This window comes from Macaca nemestrina, chromosome 2 (genome assembly GCF_043159975.1).
Source record: "Macaca nemestrina isolate mMacNem1 chromosome 2, mMacNem.hap1, whole genome shotgun sequence".
In the NCBI taxonomy this organism is placed as follows: Eukaryota; Metazoa; Chordata; class Mammalia; order Primates; family Cercopithecidae; genus Macaca; species Macaca nemestrina.
The window spans coordinates 163,324,223-163,345,268 of NC_092126.1; the positions used below are offsets into that span (position 1 = coordinate 163,324,223).

A 21,046-nucleotide genomic window follows, 5' to 3' on the forward strand; every position below is an offset into this window, starting at 1 on the left:
CCCCTCCCGGGGTGGAGTTTCCCCTCCCCCTCCCCCTCCCCCTTTGTGGCAGGGCCCCACGGGACGCCCCCTCTGCCTCCGCTGCACGTCCAGTGGGACGAAGGGGCGCCGTACTAGGGGCCGTGCGGAGAGAAGGGTTCGGCGGCGCCAGGACTCCCGCGGGCTCCCCGGAGCAGGGGGCGGGAGGAGGGGGAGCGGGAGCCGCGGGGGCCTCTGCAGCAGAAGGGGGAGGAGAATGGGGAGGAGCTGGTGGGCAGGCAGGCGGGGAAGGAGAGGTCTTAAGGGGCGGCGAGCCCAGGTCGGATTTCCTCCGAGGCTGGCGATCGGCGGAGCTCCAACCTCCGCTTAGAGCTCGCTGCGGCCGTCCTGCCCCGTGCCCTCGGAGACCTGGACCGTACCACGGTGAGCGCAGGGCGCGACGCGCGGAGGCCGGACTCTTCGGGCGGCCGGGGGTGCTCGGGCGGAGGGAGCGAGCCTGCGGGACCCGAGCAAGTTTCCCAGGTCGGCGCGGGGCCCGGCGCCTTCAGACCCGCTCTCTTCTCTCTTCCGCAGATGTGGAAACGCTGGCTCGCGCTCGCGCTAGCGCTGGTGGCGGTCGCCTGGGTCCGCGCCGAGGTAGGCGAGGGGTCGAGGAGTCCGAACTCGGTCCCCGGGGCCGCTTGGGTCTGCGCGCTGGGCGGGTGGGCGCGCGTCCTGGGGATGCTCTCCCGGGGTGGCGCTGGGAGTTTCCGTCCTTGGGGTGGGCTGGGGTGGAGCTGGGGGAGTGCTGTGAACAGAAATGCTACTCACGAAACTTAAATCTCTAAAGCAGGAAAAGTAGTTCGGGCCGTAAGCGGGAGCCCCAACGCGGCTAACATGGAGGGAGAGCGGGGAGGAGGAGAGGGGACGGGCTGGGCCGACGGGGACGAGGCGGCGACTGGAGCAGCAGCGAGTTCAAAAAGGCGCCTCAGTTCCTTCCTTCACTTCAGAGGAGACAGAGTAGTTGGGGACTTTTCCCTCCCAAGTCTGTCTCCGGGGGGCAGGGGCAGAGGAATCTCCGGATTCTTCTTTTGGGGCAAAATTAATTTTCCTTTCTCTCTTTTAAAGTGAGATCATGATTCCCTGAAATGTATTTTTTTCTTTGTGGAGTGCCCTCGGGTTATGTGTTATCTCATCTGGGCCATGTAACGGCCTTTTCCGAAATGTTCCCTGTAACGTTGCGCAAGTGTAAGAGAAAATCCATTGCTCTGCTCTTTGGGGGCTCGAGTTTCCAGTTAAAGCGTTTCAGCGCTTGTTTTTTTGTACCAATTTTTTCAACTCTAACGACTTTCCTGAGACACTACAAACAAACCAACAAACTCTTTGCTCAGAAGCCCCTCCATTAACTCAAAGGTTTATGGACAGAAAATAAACAATTCTAAATTCCCCGGGCTCCAGTCTCCAGGAAAGTGAGGTCAGAAACTAAACATTTGATAATTATGGCAGGAAATATGGAAGGAATTAAAAAGCATGAGGGAGAAGAAATGGAATGCACATTACAAAAGAAATAGCTCCCTGGTGGGTGGTTTATGCTCCCCGTTTGAATTTTTTCCTTCATATTACAGTTTAACCACACCCTTAGCATTGCAGCTTGACTCTGCCCAAAAAAGTCATAAATGCATACAAGGTCTTCACAATTTTTAAAAAATACGCATTGGTCTGAATTCTCATTTAATTCACTACTGCATTGTTGATTGAGGTGGAAACTCAATCAACTGTTTTTACTCCCAATGAAATAAAAGTAGCTAATATTTATTAAGTATCTGCTGTGTTGTAATAGAATTCCACTTTAATGACAGATACATTGAGTCAGAGAAGCTTACCCAATGCTCTCAGCTACTAAATGCTAAGGGTGGGATTTGAACCCAAACAGTCTGGCTCCGGACCCAAGGCTCTTGACTACTAGACCACACCACTTCCAAGCACAATGGTTTAACATTTACCAAGTACATTTTTGTATACCACACATTGGGCTATGTACATTACTTGCAGTTATTTCTTTTAAAGCTCCCAAACCCTATAATGTAGGTTTTATTAACCCGATTTTACAGAGGAGGAAACAGGTTTAAGGAGATTAGGTAACTTGCCCAGGGTCATACAACTAGTTAGCTCTGAAGCAGGATCTGAGCCCACCTGTCTATCTTTGGAGCCCATCTTGAATTCCATGTCTGCTTCTTACCCATTTGGTTTCCAGGGTTTGCATTTGAGGGAGTATTCCCCTTCACTGGCTGATGTAGCCCTGGTTAAGAAACATTCCTCCATCCCCTGCTGTGGCCCTCAAAAGGCAGCTGCAGACCAGTGATGGATGAGGTGAATCTCTGGTTGGTTTTCCAGCAGGCTTAAGAATTGCCAGCCAGTGTGTGAAATCACTCAGTGAACTGGAATGCAAATATGAGGTGTGAGGAGGCTGCTGGTTCACTCACCAGGCTGTGTGGCCCAAGGTCTGGGATCTATTCTAGGCGGCCTGCAAGACACACACCCCTCCCAACCCCCTTCCTCACAGGGAAAACTTATCCCTGGTAGGAAGTTCCCCCAGCAGCAATTTCCTGCTGGAGGTAGAAGAGCATCCAGTGCTCTCACAGAATTCCCAGGCGAACTCTACAGGGAAGAAGGCAAAATAGAGAAGTACTGAGATGTAAAAACAGAGTGTGTTGGTAGAGAAAGGAGGCTGTAAACTCAGTGTGTGGAAATGGTCACAATGAAAAGAGCGAGGGGTCGGTATGAGCTAGGTTACATTCCATGGCTCCAGGTTATTAAGGATTATTATCTTTTAATTATTCCAACTTCCTGGTGCCTGGCCAAGTAACATTTGGCAAGTTTTTAATCCATTTAATAATAATATACCTTTAACTATTGATGAGGAGGTACATTAACCCTCTCCCTCTGGGAATGGAAATTTGGATTTTTTTTTAAGCATTTTATCTTGTAGTTAGTGGTGCTTGCCGTTTAAATGTCTTCCTTGTTAACTCTAGGGACGGTCTGCAGAAATGGTCACATCATGATATTTACAGTCTTTATTGACATGAATCTATTGTAAACTTTAAATCAGCTAAAATTGTACGAATATTGTTGAACTTTTTAGAAATGAAATTTAGAAAATAAATTGAGGTGTCTTGGTGCTTTCTGCTTTTTTGCAACCGTAAATATTTAATTCAGCATATTTTTAAAAAATTTTAATCGCTTTACAAATCATGTTAATATTTGAAGCAGCCAGAGCCTCTGTAGTAAACTTCAGAATCAGAGTTGCTCACCACTTGGGAAAAGGTAATTGTCATCAGTATTAATGCCAGTCTATGTCAATCCCATTTGGTTAGATTCTCAAAATTATTAACAAAAGTCATTAAGGAGCCTGGGCTTAGGGGCTCATGCCTGTAGTCCCAGCACTTTGGGAGGCCAAGATGGGAGGACTACTTGAGTCCAGGAATTTGAGACCAGCCTTGGCAACATGGTGAGACCATATCTCTACAAAAAATAAGAAAATTAGTTGGGCATGTTAGCACACGCCTCTGGTCCCAGCTACTCAGGAGGCTGAAGCAGGAAAATCACTTGAGCCCAGGAGGTTGAGGCTGCAGTGAGCCATGATGGTGCCACTGCACTCCAGCCTGAGCAACAGAACGAAACCTTGTATTTAAAAAAATAGAAACAAACTCATTAAGCAGAGTGTCATATTGTTTTGAATGTGTTTCATGGTCTCCTACTTCCTTGGCACCTCATGATTGCTTTCTCATTGCTGCTTCTCTTTCTTACCTGCTCACTCTCTTACTACTCTGTCTGCAGCATATACCTTCAGCCAGCCTCCCTCCAGATTCTGCCACATCCACCTGAGCACACACACCCATGCACTCTGTAGTCTTCTTGAAAGAGGGTACTGGGTGCAGCGTATGTCTCTAGATGTGTGTAGATTAACATGTGAATGGACTAGGCAGAGAGGGCAGCAGCAGAGGGAATGCCTCCACTAACAATTACACAGATACGCCTTTTCTAGATTATCTGGGGAGGGGCCTGTGTGAGCCTGCTCTTCAACCCTTTCCCATCCCCTTCGCATTGGGAATTACTGCAGTTCATTGAGAAGTGTTGATGGTGGATGCATGGTACGGAGCCTGGGAAAATGTTAAGAACACAGGCGGTAGTGTGTGTGCCCTTGAAGCTCAGTCAGTGGATATCTGTCACTCTAACATGGCGGGCTGAAGAGAACCCTGTGAGCCCAACTGCCTGCTTTAGGAAGACAGCCCTGGCAAGTACCCAAGCATATCCCAACTCTCCTTTGGTGGATGACTCTGCTGTCACTATGATTCCCAGCATTCCAGGTCTAGAAATTCATTATGATAAGTCACATGTACAGTTGACTGATTTGTAGTTCAGAATCCTCGTTCCAGTAAGGGATCCATGCTTGACCCATGAACTTTGAGTGCTTTACCTAAGAGAGAACAGTAACAATTCTACAAACAGATGTACTTCACTTAGCTCTAGACGTGCAATACTAGAAGATTATGAGGGCTTTGTCCTTCTGAGGCCACGTTTCTTAACCTCATTTGTACCCTATTATCAGCATATAGTTAACCACTAGGGGTTTTATTCGGGAGCTCCTCTGTGTTCTTTAGAATTGTTCTGATGGTAGACTCAAGTAAGCCTTGCATCTAACCCGTATCTCTGACTGCATCTTCTTGGAGCCACAACTTGTATTATTAACAAAGCTAAAGAGATCACTAAAATGATCTCTTGCTTGTTTATCCTTTGGCAAATAAGCTACTTGTTGCAATTCTAGAGACCACTGCTGGAAATTGGGCTGTAAAACATAGCAGGGATTCTGCGGACTAGCCAGAACAGAAGGACAAGCACCCAGAATATGAGGCCCTGGCCATTGCAAGTGGCTTTAGAAGGTGGACACGTTACAGTTCTCTTAGAACTTTCTGGATTGGGTGACAGAAACCAAGACTCCATCCCCAGGCTCACAGAAGCAAGTTGGAGAGGAACCATGAGGTGACAATCTGGTTGTGGGCTGAGGTGGATGTAATGATCCCAGAGGAAATGCCCCAAAGATGAAAAGAAAGTCTTCAAAGTCAGTGAGGCAGAGCAACGCATGCTGCCACAAGAACAGGAAGTAAAGGATGAGCTGTAAATACCAGTGATCACATATGAGAATTGAAAATGTCATGGATTCTTTGTCTTAGTCCTCTTCAAATAACTGGACGTCTGGCAGAATGTTTCTAACAGACATAAATTTTATTAGGTTAATGATACCAGTTAATAGGGAAAAGTAGAGTTAGATAGGTTCATGTTGTAAGCCAGATGAATAATGTCCTCAGAAGGCAAATGCATACTTTTTGTCTAGGATGCTCTATTCTGACTCCTGCTATTTTGGCAAGGGGCACTTTCTCTAAGAGGACGCCATGAATGGCGTGGCCTTCCCTTCACTGTCCTCATCGAGCCTATTCCCTCCTGCAGCTGAGTGCACCTGGTACTCAGGTGACCTGAGTCACAGTGAAGCACAGGGCATGGTCTCTGCCCTCAAATTATTTACAATCTAGTGGTGGGCCCAGGTGCTTTAAATCATGGCAGCTACAGTTTATATTATTATAACTACATAGTAACTAGCAGTTTTATACTTATTATTGCTGTTTGTTTTTTAAGTTTACATTAATGTAGGGCTTTCCTTTGTAAGATCCTTTTATGGTAGCCAAATGCACAAATCTTCCATGTATAGCTTCATGAACTTTTACATCTGGCCCATGTAGGCACCATCCAATAAGACGGAGGGAGTCGGTACAGAAAGGAGGCTATGAACCTGTGTGTTACCATGAAGTTACATACAGAAAAGTTACCATGAAGAAAATGAGGGATAGGGATGATCTATCTGTGCCCAAATACAACCATCTTTTAATCTGTCTCTTCTCTTGGTGTCTAGCCCAGGTAACATTTGGCAAGTTTTTAATCAATGTTTTAACAACAGCAAACCTTCAATAATTGATGAAAGGTAAATTAACCCTCTATATGAGATTTACTATTTGGATGTTATTTTTAACATTTTAACTCGTTAACAATAAATGGCTTTCCTTGTTAGCTACAAGGATGTGCAGCAAACACAGTGAAATACAGCCTTTGTTGAAATGAATCTGTTTTAGTAAACTTTAGATCAGCTTTGGGGAGCTTTCTTGACTGTTTTGTGGATGGATAGATATTCCAGGGCTCACTGTAATCTTTATTAAATTCGGCAAAGAACTCAAATCATTCTGTTAGACCACTTTGCCCTGGTCATTATTACTTTTGAAAGGACTCTATATAAGATGTCAGTCATGTTATTTATGACAGGAAAAAACTTAACACTGACTACATAGTCAACCATAGGAGAAGGGTTAAATAAATCATGGAACAGCTATATGTGCCACCAAAAGCATTTACAAAAACATTTTGAAGCTCTGGCAAATGATTATAATTTAATTTAGAAAGCACACCCCCCCCCCAGCTTTATTCTCACAACTGTAAACATTTATAGAAAAGTACAACAAACGAATGTGTTAGAAATTATCTGTAGGTAGTGGATTTATGGGTCATTTTATTCTTTGTCCTAGTCTTTTCTATATTCTCTCAGCTTTTAATTAGCATATTTTATTTTCATATTTTATCAGAAAATAACATACTAACTTTTTTATTTAAATAAAATACCACATATTAGGAGAAGGGAAAATTCCTCATAAAAAAAGGAGGGGATCACAAGAATCGTCAAGATGTCAAGGCACTGGATGAAATATCCAAGGGGCAGGACTTCAGGGATTGCTTAAGGAGAAAAAGGTGGGGTGGTAAATGGCCTTTCAGAGATGGCACAGACATGACATACATATTACTACTATCCTCTCCCTTACCCATGACACACATTTCTAATCAATCATAGAATTCTTTCCTACTGAACTTGGAGAAGATTTGAAAATCCTACTCAACAATGTTCTAGGTAGCCACTAACAATGAGAGTCTATATGAGATGAAAGCTATTTACCATCCCTGCTGGAAAATCAGTCCAATTTGACAAACATTGACACATCTTTAGCCAAAATTAAGATAATTAGAAGGCAGAGTTTGGGACTGTATGAAACTGACAAAAACAACATGGGGTAATAGGTGATAGAACTGGGTTAGCAAATGGATGAAATGTCAGGAAAACAGCACTTACACCAGATTTTGGCCCAAGCTTCTAAGCTCTTTGGATGAATCTGAACACCTTAAAATAAGCCAGACCCTCTAACATTGGCCCCATCAACAAAATATGAGAATTTTCTTGGCTATTCTGATGAAGTAAACAGTTGCTCTGCTAAAGTTCTAAGAGCTGCTGCTGTCACAGATAACAGCTTTTGCATTAGCAGCAGCCTGGCAGTAACTTGCTAATAGAATGCTCTTTGGGTATTTGGAGTACAAAATAATTCCCATAAATCTTCATTTCCTGCTTTGGTTGGAGGATTTCCATTTAATCTTTTTGTAGACTTTAGATGCTCATTTGGAAGCCATCACCAATAAACTATTCCCAGGATTAAGTCTGAATGTATGACCCCCATATATCCCTTGAATAATCCTGGACACTATTTGTGACCAGCCAAGCTGTTGCCAAACAAGTCATGTGATACATGACAAAAGCTATCACATGTTGCAGGCCCAGATTTACACGTGCATGCGTGTGTGCATGTGTGTGTGTATGTCACGGGATATTGGCTTGAATTGATGTAAGGAAAACATCTCTCTGTCTTTCTATACTTTTTGTTGTTTCAAGATTTAAAATCCTATGTCTGAGGCAAAATTTGTCTTTTCTCCTGTCTTTCCTCTTATCCTTCAATGACACTTAATAAGTGTAATTTATTGATCTACAGAAGTGTCAGGCATTATGCTAGTCAGTTTGCACATATGCTACTATTAGGAAGAGTGTCGGACTAAAAAGCCTTACCACACAGATCCCTGTTCTGAAGGAGCTGCTACCACCATAGCTTCTTGGCCATTAGGGGTCAGATGTAAGGCTTTAGCAGAAATTCCCCTTCCTCACCTCTTGCCACTACTTCAGAAAATCCTGAAACATGGCAGTGGGATAGATGGCCCCTGCCCTCTCGGAATTTGAAAGACTCCACTTGGGCAGCTGGGGCCCTTTTCAGCCTGTCCACCTAATCAGTATGTCCAGTAGATGGCAGCTTTTTGTGTGGAACTTTATCTTACCTGTGACCATTCCAGGGGTCTGCTGTTTTTCTCTTCCCGTTTTCTTGTCTTTTCTTGTTCTCATTTCTGGGTGTCTCCAAGTCTGCTTTTTTTTCTTTTTCTTTTTTTTTTTTGAGATGGAGTCCCGCTCTGTCGCCCAGGCTGGAGCACAGTGGTGCCATCTTGGCTCACTGCAACCTCCTCCGCCTCCCGGGTTCTAGTGATTCTCCTGCCTCAGCCTCCTGAGTAGCTGGGATTACAAGCGCCTGCCACCACACCCGGCTAATTTTTGTATTTTTAGTAGAGATGGGGTTTCACCTTGTTGGCCAGGCTGGTCTTGAATTCCCAACCTCAAGTGATCCACCTGCCTCAGTCTCCGAAAGTGCTGGGATTAGAGGTGTGAGCCACGATGCCAGGCCTAAATCTGTCTTTTTCACAGACTCTGTAACAAACCCATTTTGTTATTAAGAGCAACATTGTAGAACAATGAAAGAGTCTGACTTAGAAATCCTGCTGTGCCCTTTTCTGGGCACCTTTTTAAAGTCATGTAATGTCTCTAACTTGTAGCTTCAGTTAAGAGCGAGGGCTTTGAGGCAGTGGACTGAGTTTGAATTCTGGCCTTGTCTAGCTGTGAGGCCTTGTGCAAGTTACTTAACCTCCCTGAAGTCACTTTCCTTACCAGTAGAATGGGAATCATTCCGTGTCTCTGCCTGTCTACTCGATTAGATCATGGAAAAGATCTCCTCCACTCATGGTATATAGTCAACACCAAAAACAAATACCTGCAAGAGATGAAGGGCCGCTTACCAGTCCCTACGAGGCAGGGACAAAGAATGTTTTTGACTAATGATTTCACCAAGAGAATTCTCAATATACAAGTAAACATCCACTAGGCATTGTCTTTATTTGCATAGCCTTTGTGCTGGCTCAGGTTGTTACTCTGATACTGATTTAACCTTGAGAGGAAGTATAACATAATGGCTTAGTGCTCAGACCTGGAAGCTAGATTAAATCCTAGCACTGCCCTTAGTAGCCATGTGATCTTGGGAAAACTACTTAAAACCTCTCTGAGCCTGTTTCCCCATCTCTAAAATGTGCTTAATCCAGAGTATCTACCCCATAGGTTAGTTGTGAGAATGAAATAAGCTCTTACATGTAAAGCAGAGTGTTTTGGCACACAGTGTGCAGTGTTAGTTGGTATTATCATCCTCATGACATCTCTATGGGATGAACTCCAAAAGCCATGGGGGGTGTGTGTGTGTGTGTGTGTGTGTACATGTGTGTATGTTGTGTATGTGCATACACGTGTGTTTGAGCACACATTCACGCATGTGTACATGTGTGTATGTTGTGTATGTGCGTACACGTGTGTTTGAGCACACATTCACGCATGTGCACATGTGTGTATGTTGTGTATGTGCGTACACGTGTGTTTGAGCACACATTCACGCATGTGTATGTGTGTATGTTGTGTATGTGTACACGCGTGTGTTTGAGCACACATTCATGCATGTGTATATGTGTGTATGTTGTGTATGTGCGTACACGTGTGTTTGAGCACACATTCACGCATGTGTATATGTGTATGTTGTGTATGTACATGCGTGTGTTTGAGCACACATTCACGCATGTGTATATGTGTGTATGTTGTGTATGTGCGTACACGTGTTTGAGCACACATTCACGCATGTGTATATGTGTATGTTGTGTATGTGTACACGCGTGTGTTTGAGCACACATTCACGCATGTGTATATGTGTATGTTGTGTATGTGTACACGCGTGTGTTTGAGCACACATTCACGCATGTGTATATGTGTGTATGTTGTGTATGTGCGTACACGTGTGTTTGAGCACACATTCACGCATGTGTATATGTGTATGTTGTGTATGTACACGCGTGTGTTTGAGCACACATTCACGCATGTGTATATGTGTGTATGTTGTGTATGTGCGTACACGTGTGTTTGAGCACACATTCACGCATGTGTATATGTGTATGTTGTGTATGTGTACACGCGTGTGTTTGAGCACACATTCACGCATGTGTATATGTGTATGTTGTGTATGTGTACACGCGTGTGTTTGAGCACACATTCACGCATGTGTATATGTGTGTATGTTGTGTATGTGCGTACACGTGTGTTTGAGCACACATTCACGCATGTGTGTATGTGTATGTTGTGTATGTGCGTACACGTGTGTTTGAGCACACATTCACGCATGTGTGTATGTGTATGTTGTGTATGTGCGTACACGTGTGTTTGAGCACACATTCACGCATGTGTATATGTGTATGTTGTGTATGTGTACACGCGTGTGTTTGAGCACACATTCACGCATGTGTATATGTGTGTATGTTGTGTATGTGTGTACACGTGTGTTTGAGCACACATTCACGCATGTGTATATGTGTGTATGTTGTGTATGTGCGTACACGTGTTTGAGCACACATTCACGCATGTGTATATGTGTATGTTGTGTATGTGTACACGCGTGTGTTTGAGCACACATTCACGCATGTGTATATGTGTATGTTGTGTATGTGTACACGCGTGTGTTTGAGCACACATTCACGCATGTGTATATGTGTGCTCATGGCATGCAGAAGTCTCCTTGCTGCTTTTTCCCTCTCCAGAGATTTAAGTATCACCTTTTTTAAAGAGAAAACTAGGATATTTATTTCAGTGGATGCTTTAAGGCCCAGAATTTTTATCAGAACCCTTGCTTCTACTGAGCTAATCTTGCCCTTAAACTTCTATATAGTGTTGCTTCTGTGAAGCCACAGTTCTATCATTCCTCCAGGAAGAGATCGAAGTACTCATGGAGCATCTCCTGTGCAGAGGCAGTAGGATAGGAAGCCAGCATAGGTTTTCCTAAAGGTAGAGTGAGTGAATGGAAATAACTGGGAAGAAAACAGAAAGAAAAGGCAAAAAAAGATGTATGTATGGAGGTAGCAAACAGATATCTTGGGTGGTCATTTTCATTTTGCTGTGGTCTTCATAGCATGACCTGTTACCAGGCAATAAATTCCAAATTGTTGGTGTGGAAAATGTGATAATGCAAAGGAATAGGATCCTTTGCTTTCATTATTTCAAAAATAAGTGCCAGTTACTCTCAAAGACAGGGTAAGAAGTATTCCTGGAGCAAGCTGGAATTTGTCCCTTTGGGAGCCAAGGCCATAGCTTCTGGTACTTTGCACACAGACCTGGAGTCCCACTAGGGAGGGGCTGCTGTGTCTGCAGCCAGTCCGATGCCAGCCTCACATGGCCACCCCTTCCTGGCCGTAGAGCCAGCTCTCTTTACCACTCCTTATGTTGCTCTTTGCTCTTTGCTTCATCTTTCTCCTCTATTTTCCTTTTCTCACCATCACAGAGAGGTCATCCTGAAGTGTCTGGGCCGCAGTAGGAGCTGCCAAACATTCACGAACCACCACGTTCACATTAGATGCGGAGATAAAACTGCACAAAGTCTCAGTACACTATTTTTCATCACTCATCTGGGACAAAGTAAAATTTTTCAAAGTCAACTCAAAAGAGGAAGGCAAAAGGTATTGCAAATCTGTTCAGGCACTGAGTTAGTGCTGGTGGATAACAGACCTTGTGCCCAAAGAGCTTGCAGTCCAGAGGGGAGGCAGACAAGAACACAGGCTCAAAGTGATGCAATGTGAGGAGTATTAGGACAGGGCTGAAAACCTAACCCAGCATAACAGGCTCAGGAGCGCTTCCAGGAGGAAGTGACCCACCAGCTGAGCTCTGAAAAATGACTGATAGTCACTGTGTCTTACTTGTGGAAGTTGGAAAACAAACCAAAGACACTTGCGCTGGGTAACATGCACTCAGCGTTGTAGAGGCCCATCACTTCACTTTCCGGGTTACATCACTTGTTTTATGGCTATGTGTCTGGAATGACGGGTCAGACTTGGCCATTCTGGCCACACAGACATGGCAGGCATGACTTCCATTTGGAATTCGGTCCAGTTACTTCTGAGTCACATTGGAATGCAGTTTTTACAATGGAGCATTTGCAGCCTAATGACCAGTGACTTAGGAGTCTGGGGGATTTTTTTGTGGTGGTTGTTTTGTTTTTTTGACACAGGATCTTGCTCTGTTGCCTAGGCTGGATAGCAGTGACACAATCTTAGCTCACTGCAGCCTCTACATGCTGGCTTAAGCAATCCTTCCACCTCGGCCTCCAGAGTAGCTGGGACTACAGGCATGTGCCATCAGGCCCAGCTAATTTTTGTGTTTTTAGTGGAGACAGGGTTTCACCTTGTCGCCCACGCTGGTCTCTAACTCCTGGGCTTAGGTGATCCTCCCTCCTCAGCTTCCCAAAGCCCTGGCATTACAGTCGTGAGCCACAGCACCCAGCCTTGGGAGATGTTTTAAGGCAATTTCTTTGTTCTCCAGATGTATTCACAAGTGTTCCGCATTAAATAAGGCCAAATGGCAAGACAGCTCTAAAACGCCAGCTGAGTTGCTAGGTAGGGTTGTACAGACTGTTCACTGCACAAATGTGTCATGTACCTATGTGTGGTACAGGGCTTATCTGCCCACCCACAGGAAGGGGCACCTTTTTTTCTAACTGATGTGCAAAGCTCTCCAAACCCAACGTTATCTCTGAGTCATATGATGTTTATTAGACTGTGGTGGTCATTTCTACATTTGTGCATCTTATAAATTGATTTTGTTCAGACTCCTGCAAAGTTTTTGTACTAGGCCTCCATCAAAAGCCAGTTCTGTGTTTTTGTAGATTTTCCTCATAGATAAGCAGAGATGATAGACATGAAAATCTTAAACATCTGGTTTCTTGTACCCACAGTGTGCTACTTTGGGCTGTTGCACTACTCAGTCTAGTTTGGGAACTGTGATTCCCAGGAATTAAAACAAGTATTCCCAGCTTCCTTCTGATTGCTGGATTAGCAGAATTTCCCCGGCCTCCAGCTGAATTCCAGCCCCTGGGAAGAAATGTCTTAGAGTGAACCCCCAGCCTGGAGCCTGTCAGAGGTTGTGTCATGTGTTTGCATTAGCTGAACAAAAACCAAGCAGGCTTTCTGGCCTTGCTGTCCCCTCCTCCCTGCACGCCTCTCCGCTGGGAGAGGCCAGTTAAAGTCTAGACACTGTCTGCTTGGCTCTGTGCCTTTTTAGCACAATCCGCACGGTTCTGCAGCTCTTACTTTGGTTGCCTGTCCTCACTCGTTTCCCCAGTTTTCCTAGTCAGCCTTAAACTGTCTCGGGGGACTGGCAACGAGCCGCACACGTAGGAAACAGGTGAGTGAATTTATGAGACTGTCAGCATTCAACTGCCTTGAAAGGTTCAGAGTGAAGATAGCAGCAGTGCTGGCTGAAACTGTGGCTGAGTTTACAGACATCCCTGGTGTGAGCTGGCTTCAAACGAACCTCCACTTACTGGCCAGAGATGGGCTGGGACGAATAACTCGGGACAGATAGTGGCACCCCAGGTAATGAGCAGCCACCTGACTCCTCAACTGCCAAATATGGGGGGTTAGAGTAGGTGGGCTCTAAAATGCAGGTTTGAAATCCTATTCATATAAAAGGAGGCAGATATTCTAGGCTGGATTATCAAAATATCCTACTTAATGGAATTGGGATTAACTCTTACCGTGATTTACAGCCTAGCGAAGAACAGTTTGAAAGATAGGCTGGCTCAAGAATGAGAAAACAGGGTGAATAAAAACAGGAGGCATCTTGTGTCCTTTACTTCCTCTCGCCATGTAGTGAGTGGAATATAAACAGTACAGCATATGGCACCTGAACAGTCTTCATGCCCAGGAATCCCAAATGCTGTTTACTCTACAGAAAGGAATCCCTTGATTTTCCACTTCAGAAGCTTAACAACACTGGGGAAGAAATGAAGAACCCTAGGTCTCCTTGTAGTTGATCAAGAAATTTTGGGGGCAAAAAAGGGAAGATAACCCCTAATTCAGAGTGTGCAATTTGAGATTTATTGAACTTATTTGAAAAACAAAAGCAAACAAAACTTTCTTCTCACTTCTGTAAATGTTCACATTTTCTTTTAAAAATAATGATGCAGTATTGCAAATGGCTTACAGAAATAGTTGTCTGAAACTATTGCATGGACCCTGATTTTGTTTTCTGGAATACTTCTTATTACCTTTCATCATGTTGCCTGGACCATGGTCAGGATCCAGGGGCTCCTGAACAAGTATTAATGAATTGCCTGCCCTGCTCCCCTGGCCCTGATCTCTGGTCAGATCAGGGCTCTTACTACAGCCCATGGGCACTGGTCTTTTGCTTTGACCCAATGGTTAAATCAGGTGACTTGTTATGGTGAACACATAAGGAAGCAGAGGCCAATGCAGATGTTTTAGTCCTACTGAAATGCTTGGTACCTTGCCTGTACTCCAGTTCCTGAATCTCACTAGAAAATCCCAGTGTACTAAATCGTGCTATTGATCCTGACTGGGGAGCCAGCCAGCTTAATATTGGAGGGGGCCTTCCTAGTAAAGGTATAGTACAGATTAGGAATTAAAATTGGCTGTGCCCCAGGGTAGACTATATGTGTGTGTGTGTGTGTCTGTGTACATACAGAATACACATACATGCACACACACACAGATAGACACTACTTAAATTTCACCACTAGGAGAACATGGCCATCTCCCTGTAGCTCAAATAGTGAGACTTTTCTCACAAAAATTCCTATGGAATTTGTTTTGTTTTAATTTAGTTTTGTGTTTGACTTCTGTTATACTGCCCTGATTTCTTTCTAAGCCTGGACACATAGACACAGTGCTTATTTTTATGGTGCGAAGTTGGCCTGTTAATGAATTTAATAAGTGCATGTCATTATTCACTCATTCCCTACCATATTCCAAACAATAAGAGGTTTTCCCTCCCTAATCCCAACATATCCTATTAGCTTCTGTAAGGGTTGGGCTAATTACATGTATTTTTAGCTATTGAGAAGGCCCATGTTTGTAGTTTGTGGCATAACATTTGTGACAGAGAAATAGAAAATGGACGGGACCTCAAAGATGGTCCAAGAAATTTCTGATCACTTTCACACAGATACCTGGCTCATCTAAACTGTAGTGTGAAATTGATACATGTGGAATTTCTATCAGAGAGGCTAAACACTATTGAAACAGAAATGCAGACGCTCACCCTGAGCAAAGACTCAGACATACTGAGTTCTCTTTATTGTCAGGGTCCCTACCAGGAGGGCCCAGCATGGCTTCTTGGCGGCCCAGCCCAGCTCACAAAACTTGCTTTGGGATGGAGGCAGATGTATGCTTGCCAGTCATTCACAAATACTCGGAGCACACAGCTTCACTTCTCCCAGGGCACCACCATCCTTGGTTCTGCACTGTGTGCTATAATTCTGATGCTATAGGGACAGGCCGAGGCCTACATCAGAAGCAGGAAATTCACCTGGCTTCTCCCGAGAGTCCCAACAGTCTTTCAGGAATGTATCTGTCTATGCTTTGTTCCCCTTCCTCTAGTATTCCCTCCTTGACATTTTCTATTTTCTTTCTTTTCTTATCCTGTGTGGCCTTGGTCTTGCTGACAGCCACATGCAGAGATGCAGATTTTCTGGTTTAGCTATTTAAAGGAGAAAGACGTTCACTTTATGCATTAATTGGCGTCTGCTTCCTGTTCCACAGAAGGGTAATTTTCTGTGTGGCACTAAGGGCTTGATAATGATCAAAGAAAACCCCAGTTCCCAGTAGGAACACACTTCAGGTGTGAGTCCACTTTGGGTTTCTCAGTCTCCTTTCTTGGGAGATGGAACTAGAAGGGAGAATGGGACTGGGAAGTGTTTTGAGTAGAGGCCAGACATTCAAGTCTTGGCTAAATGTTGGGTAAAATAATTTCAGTACTCACTGCAGGCTTATTTCTTAATAAAACTCCCCAAGCTACTTGTGGACCATGTTGTTTTAAAGGATAGGTACAACGTTAACCGCTTCCTCTTACAGATGCAGTTGAAGAGTCTTTGTGTTTCTTCATTTTCTCCAAAAGAACATATATAAGCTAGATAATAAGAAATCATGTTGGGCTTGTTTTGTTTATTACATGTCCTATTTTAGGTACTTTTTTTGACAAAAATAAAAAAGGGATATGAAGTCCTGTAAAAACAACCAGCGCTTGAGGATGACTAACCCCACTATATTGGTCATTTTACAGCTTAGGTAATTGCGTTTTTCCTCCAAATTCCCCATACACATTTGATCAAATAGAAGTCTCTTCATTTCCTGCTTTAAGTTGCTCCATGGAATTGCTGTGTGGATTAGAGAGCAAGTTGGGTTCCTCCCCAGTGGCTGTGTTTCCGTTGGTTGATTGGGTTATTTTTCAGGTAATACTATCATTATTTTGCCCAGTCTAAATAGCATTGTCGTGTAGTGACCGTAATTACTCATGTTAACAGTGGCCTGGAATGTAAAGACTTCCTCATTCTCCAGTGATTTGTTGTTTAACTCCAGGAAAAAGTATGTTCTCTGCCTAGGCTGAAGTGTGTGCATGTATTTGGCGCTTAGATAGCTGAGGCTCTAGACTGGCAGTCTGTGGGCTCAGACGTGACAGTAGCCATATTCAGAAAGTCATGACAGTCTCTGAGAGAGAGACAAAAGTTAGCAATTCTAAGCCTAAGAGTGTTCAAAGCATGTGATGAACTGTCCCCAAATGGTTCTTGTCCTAGAAGTTGGTGGAACAAATAGGAGGAAGGAAAATAGGGATGAGGAAGACTGGGAGAAAGGAGGTAGTGATGCACGTGGGAAACTCCGTTAATTTTAGTGGGTTAAGCAAATGCAGATGAGGCGACTGAGTGAAGAATTTCTATTCTTTAAGTGCTTCATAAGAAAATACTGTGAGTGAACACTGCAGATATATATGATCAGAAAAGATGTATCACTGTTTTTTGTTTGTTTGTTTTTGTTTTGAGACAGAGTCTTGCTCTGTCGCTCAGACTGGAGTGCAGTGGCAGGATCTTGGCTCACTGCAACCTCCGCCTCCTGGATTCAAGCAATTCTCATGCCTCAGCCTCCCAAGTAGCTGGGATTACAGGTGCCTGTAACCACGCCTGGCTAATTTTTGTATTTTAAATGTGTGGTCTGTAAGCAAAACTTACAAATGATAATTAAAGCTGTAAATTAAAATAGGACCTCTACATAGTATGTGGCAAGGGAGATGACGTCTACAAAGGTGCCTCCCACAAGGAAAGTACTCAATAAATAGTAGTTGCTATTGTTCTCCTTGTTATGGCTTGAATTCCAAGGAACAGTAACACCATAGGGAGAGACATGAAGAGTCTAGACCCAAAGTGTGTAGTGAGTGAAGTCCATATATGTGCTAGGTTAAATGGTTTTTTAGTTAGAGGACATTCCAGAGTTTTACAAAGTTCATGTACATTTACGACTCTAGGAAGGAAGTATAATAAGTAATGTTTCCCAAACATTTTACCACAGAGCACCATTTCAAAAAAAGCCATAAATATTTCAAGGCTAGTGTTCCATGGACAGACTTCCCATGAACAGGATCTATTTATATGTGACCCCAGGTCTTAGTGGCCTTGCTGAACTCACTTCATAAACTAAGTTTCCTCAGGAAGACATGGGACTTGTCTGGACCCAGAGCCTGTCTCAGAGAAGATCCTCTTGGTGGTGACTCTAAAATGGACCATCAGCATGGCCATGTGCACATCTACCTAGAACTGGCTGGGCTTTTGGATATCAACTTATGTACCCAGGAATTTTCTCTTTGATTTTTCACTTCCCCTGTTCATACCCAGTCTGTCAGAAAGTCCCATCTTCTGAACTGTCAGAATGTATCACCTCTCCATTGACTGTCCTCTGTCCCCACCCTAGCCAAGCTGCCATCATTATTGTGCCTGGACTATTGCAATAGCTCCTAGCTGCTCTCCCCTTTCTCTCTCCTGCAACCTTGCTCTTTCTGTACAGGACAGCCTGAGTAATCTTTATAAAACACATATCTGATCATGTCACTCCCTGAGCAAAACCCCCCAGTGGTATCCATTGCATTAAGATAAAATACAGACTTATTATCAGTACCTTTAAGACCCTACAAGCTCTACCCCTTGCCAGCTTTTCCCAGCTTACTTCTTGCTGCTTTGCCGTTTGGACCCAGTGATGTGGCTACACTGGCCTTTTCTCTGTTCCAGGAATGTAACAAATTCCACCCTGCTTCAGAACCTTTGCACTTTTCTTCTCTGTCTGAATTGCTCTCATCCTTCTGGTCCCAGCTCAGGAAAGCATTCCCTGACCACTCAATCTAAGTTGTGCCCTCTCTCCCAGTCATACATACTCTATTTTCCTCTATATACTGATCACAGGCTGAAATGAACTTGTTATTTTTGTTTATTCGCCTTCCTCCCTCTAGAGCGTGTACTCCTTTAGAACAGAGGCTTTGTCTCTCTCATTCTCCAATGGGTCTCTGATACCTAGAACCAGCTGTGCTTAGTGTATAGTAGATGCTTAGTAAATATTTGTTGAATTAATCCACTAGCTAAATGGATTAATAAGGCCAAATGTCTCATATGTAATATGAAGAGGTGCCTACAATCTTTGTATCTTAATGATAGTCATCTCTGTGCCGTATTCTGCAAGAATATTGTGCATCTGGGAAGATGGTTGACAGCACTTGCCTGTCAACAGTTCGCTTAATCTTGGACATGACAGTAGTGCTGGGCTTGCTTAATCAGACACCTGGATTCTAATTCTCTCAGCCCCAGGTGAAGCTGGAATTTAAGCAGAGGCTAGCTGAATAGTAAATATTTTTATTCTTTCCTTCCATGATCAGCAATTTTAATATAACTTGGCACCATTCCCAGAGGAAGCTAATGTCCCAAGGAATATAAAATAAAGCATTAAATTATATTGTTGGTAATTCTTTGCCCAAAGTCACTAGTCACCCTTGTCTTTTGACCTCACTTTTGCTGAAACCTTTACTTTTTTTGGATCCTTCTTGCTCTTACTCTCTCTGGTTTCATTTGAATAGCAACTGTGATATTTCCAGTATGGATAAAACAACGAAAAAGGCATTCAGTGTCACTGGATTTACACATTAAGATCTCAGAGGTGAAGTCTCATTCTGGGGAAAGTTCTACCACTAACACAGTGGTCAGCATTGGGTGAAGCCCCGGGGAACCACCCACCTCCCACTTACCTGTGGCCTTAAGTCAGAGTTCCCGGACTTAACATACTGCTTCATTTTTCAGTGGAGCTGGGGGTTCCTCAGGGTAACCCCAAACATTTAAATATGTGGCATTTCTCCAGTGTTTACACAGTTAAAATGAAGGATACCAGAGCTGTGAGAACAATATTGTTACATGATACTTGGAAGTGTTTTTACCACAAATGATAATCTATCCATAGCAACTAAGCTAGTACGTTTTTGTGTAGAGTTTCTAATGCAGTCCTTGGGGAAAGACAGAATGAACAAAAAAGGAGGTCTTTGTGCATTGTGTACAGCTTGAGGGTCCCAGAGGGTTTTAATTTCTGAAAAAATAGGGGGGAATTTGTTGCAGTGGAACAGAATACCTGGCAGCCCCTCATTGGTGGGCCTCTTGTCAGCCAAGGCCTGATTGGCCAGGATAAGTAGGTTTTACAGCTCCTTCCCCCCAGCTGTGACATCCCAACTGCTTCAAGGAAAGAATGCAAGGCAGGAATGTCTCAAGAAGAATAGAATGTGCATGTTTTCATTGACTTTAATCTCAAGGCACTGAAACTATGTGTGTGTGTGTGTGTGTAATATTGAAAGCTGGCAGCAAAAGAGTGTAGCAGTCAAGCCAAGAAAAATTTTTAAAAAGGTTTTGAAAAGATAATATCTATCTCATTGCCAAATTTGTCCATCGATTTGTATGCCCCCAAAAAAGCATATGTAGCTAAGAGAAGGCTCCAAATATGTACAACTTAATTAGCCCTTTTGTCATTGTTTCTGAGCTAAGCCATAGAAAGTCTTACAGAGAGAAAGTACCAAACATTTTACCTTTCTTACAGAGGAGATCAGAAGGGTGAAATGACTTGTCCACAGGCATTGAAAACAGAGCCAGAATTCAGCCTGAGTGCCCATGACGCCTGCCCGTTCTCGAAGGACTAGGTCCTCATTACTCAGTATCCTGGTCCCAGATGCAGCCTGACATGCTGCCTTGCCTGTATGTTCAGATAATCACTTCAAAAGTATTCCAAGTTAAAGAAGGTCTTACTCTTTCTACTCAGACCCTCCTCCTCTGACGCAGTGAGGTCAGAAACTCAGAACTATTTTTATTTCCTTTTTATTTTTTTTTTAAGAGACAGGGTCTTGCTATATTGCCCAGGCTGGTCTCAAATTCCTGGCTTCAAGGAATTGTCTCGCCTTGGCCTCCCAAAGTGCTGGGATAACAGGTGTGAGCCACTGCATCCAGCCATAACTGTTTAGAACCATGCTATTCAATGCTGATAGCTGCCAGCTACAGTGGCTATTGAGCACTTGAAATGTGGCTAGTCCAATTTAGATGTCCTGTAAGTGTAAAAGACGTACCAGATTCCAAAGACTTAGTGTGAAAAAAGAGTGTACCATATCTCCATATTATTGATTACATGTTGAGATGGTAATATTTTGGATATATTTTCTTAAAATAAGTGATTATACTTAATTTCACTTTATTTCTTTTGAGTTTTTAAAATGTACCTACTAGAGGCCAGGCACAGTGGCTCACAACTATAATCCCAGCACTTTGGGAGACTGAGGTGGCGGATCACTTGTGGTCAGGAGTTCAATACCAGCCTGGCCAACATGGTGAAATCCTGTCTCTACTAAAAACACAAAAATTATCTGGGCATGGTTGCAGGTGCCTGTAATCCCAGGTACTCGGCAGACTGAGGA

At 43.7% G+C, this 21,046-nt stretch overlaps 1 protein-coding gene across 1 annotated transcript in view; it reads left to right on the forward strand.

Moving 5' to 3' along the window:
- Positions 1-260: 260 nt before the first annotated feature.
- Positions 261-21,046, forward strand: part of LOC105470319 (follistatin like 1) — a 54,964-nt gene continuing 34,178 nt past the window's right edge. The window contains exons 1-2 of the mRNA XM_011722178.2: positions 261-402; positions 553-615. Of these exons, the coding sequence (XP_011720480.1) occupies positions 553-615 (63 nt within the window). The 5' untranslated portion in view covers positions 261-402. The remainder of the gene's footprint in view (positions 403-552; positions 616-21,046) is intronic.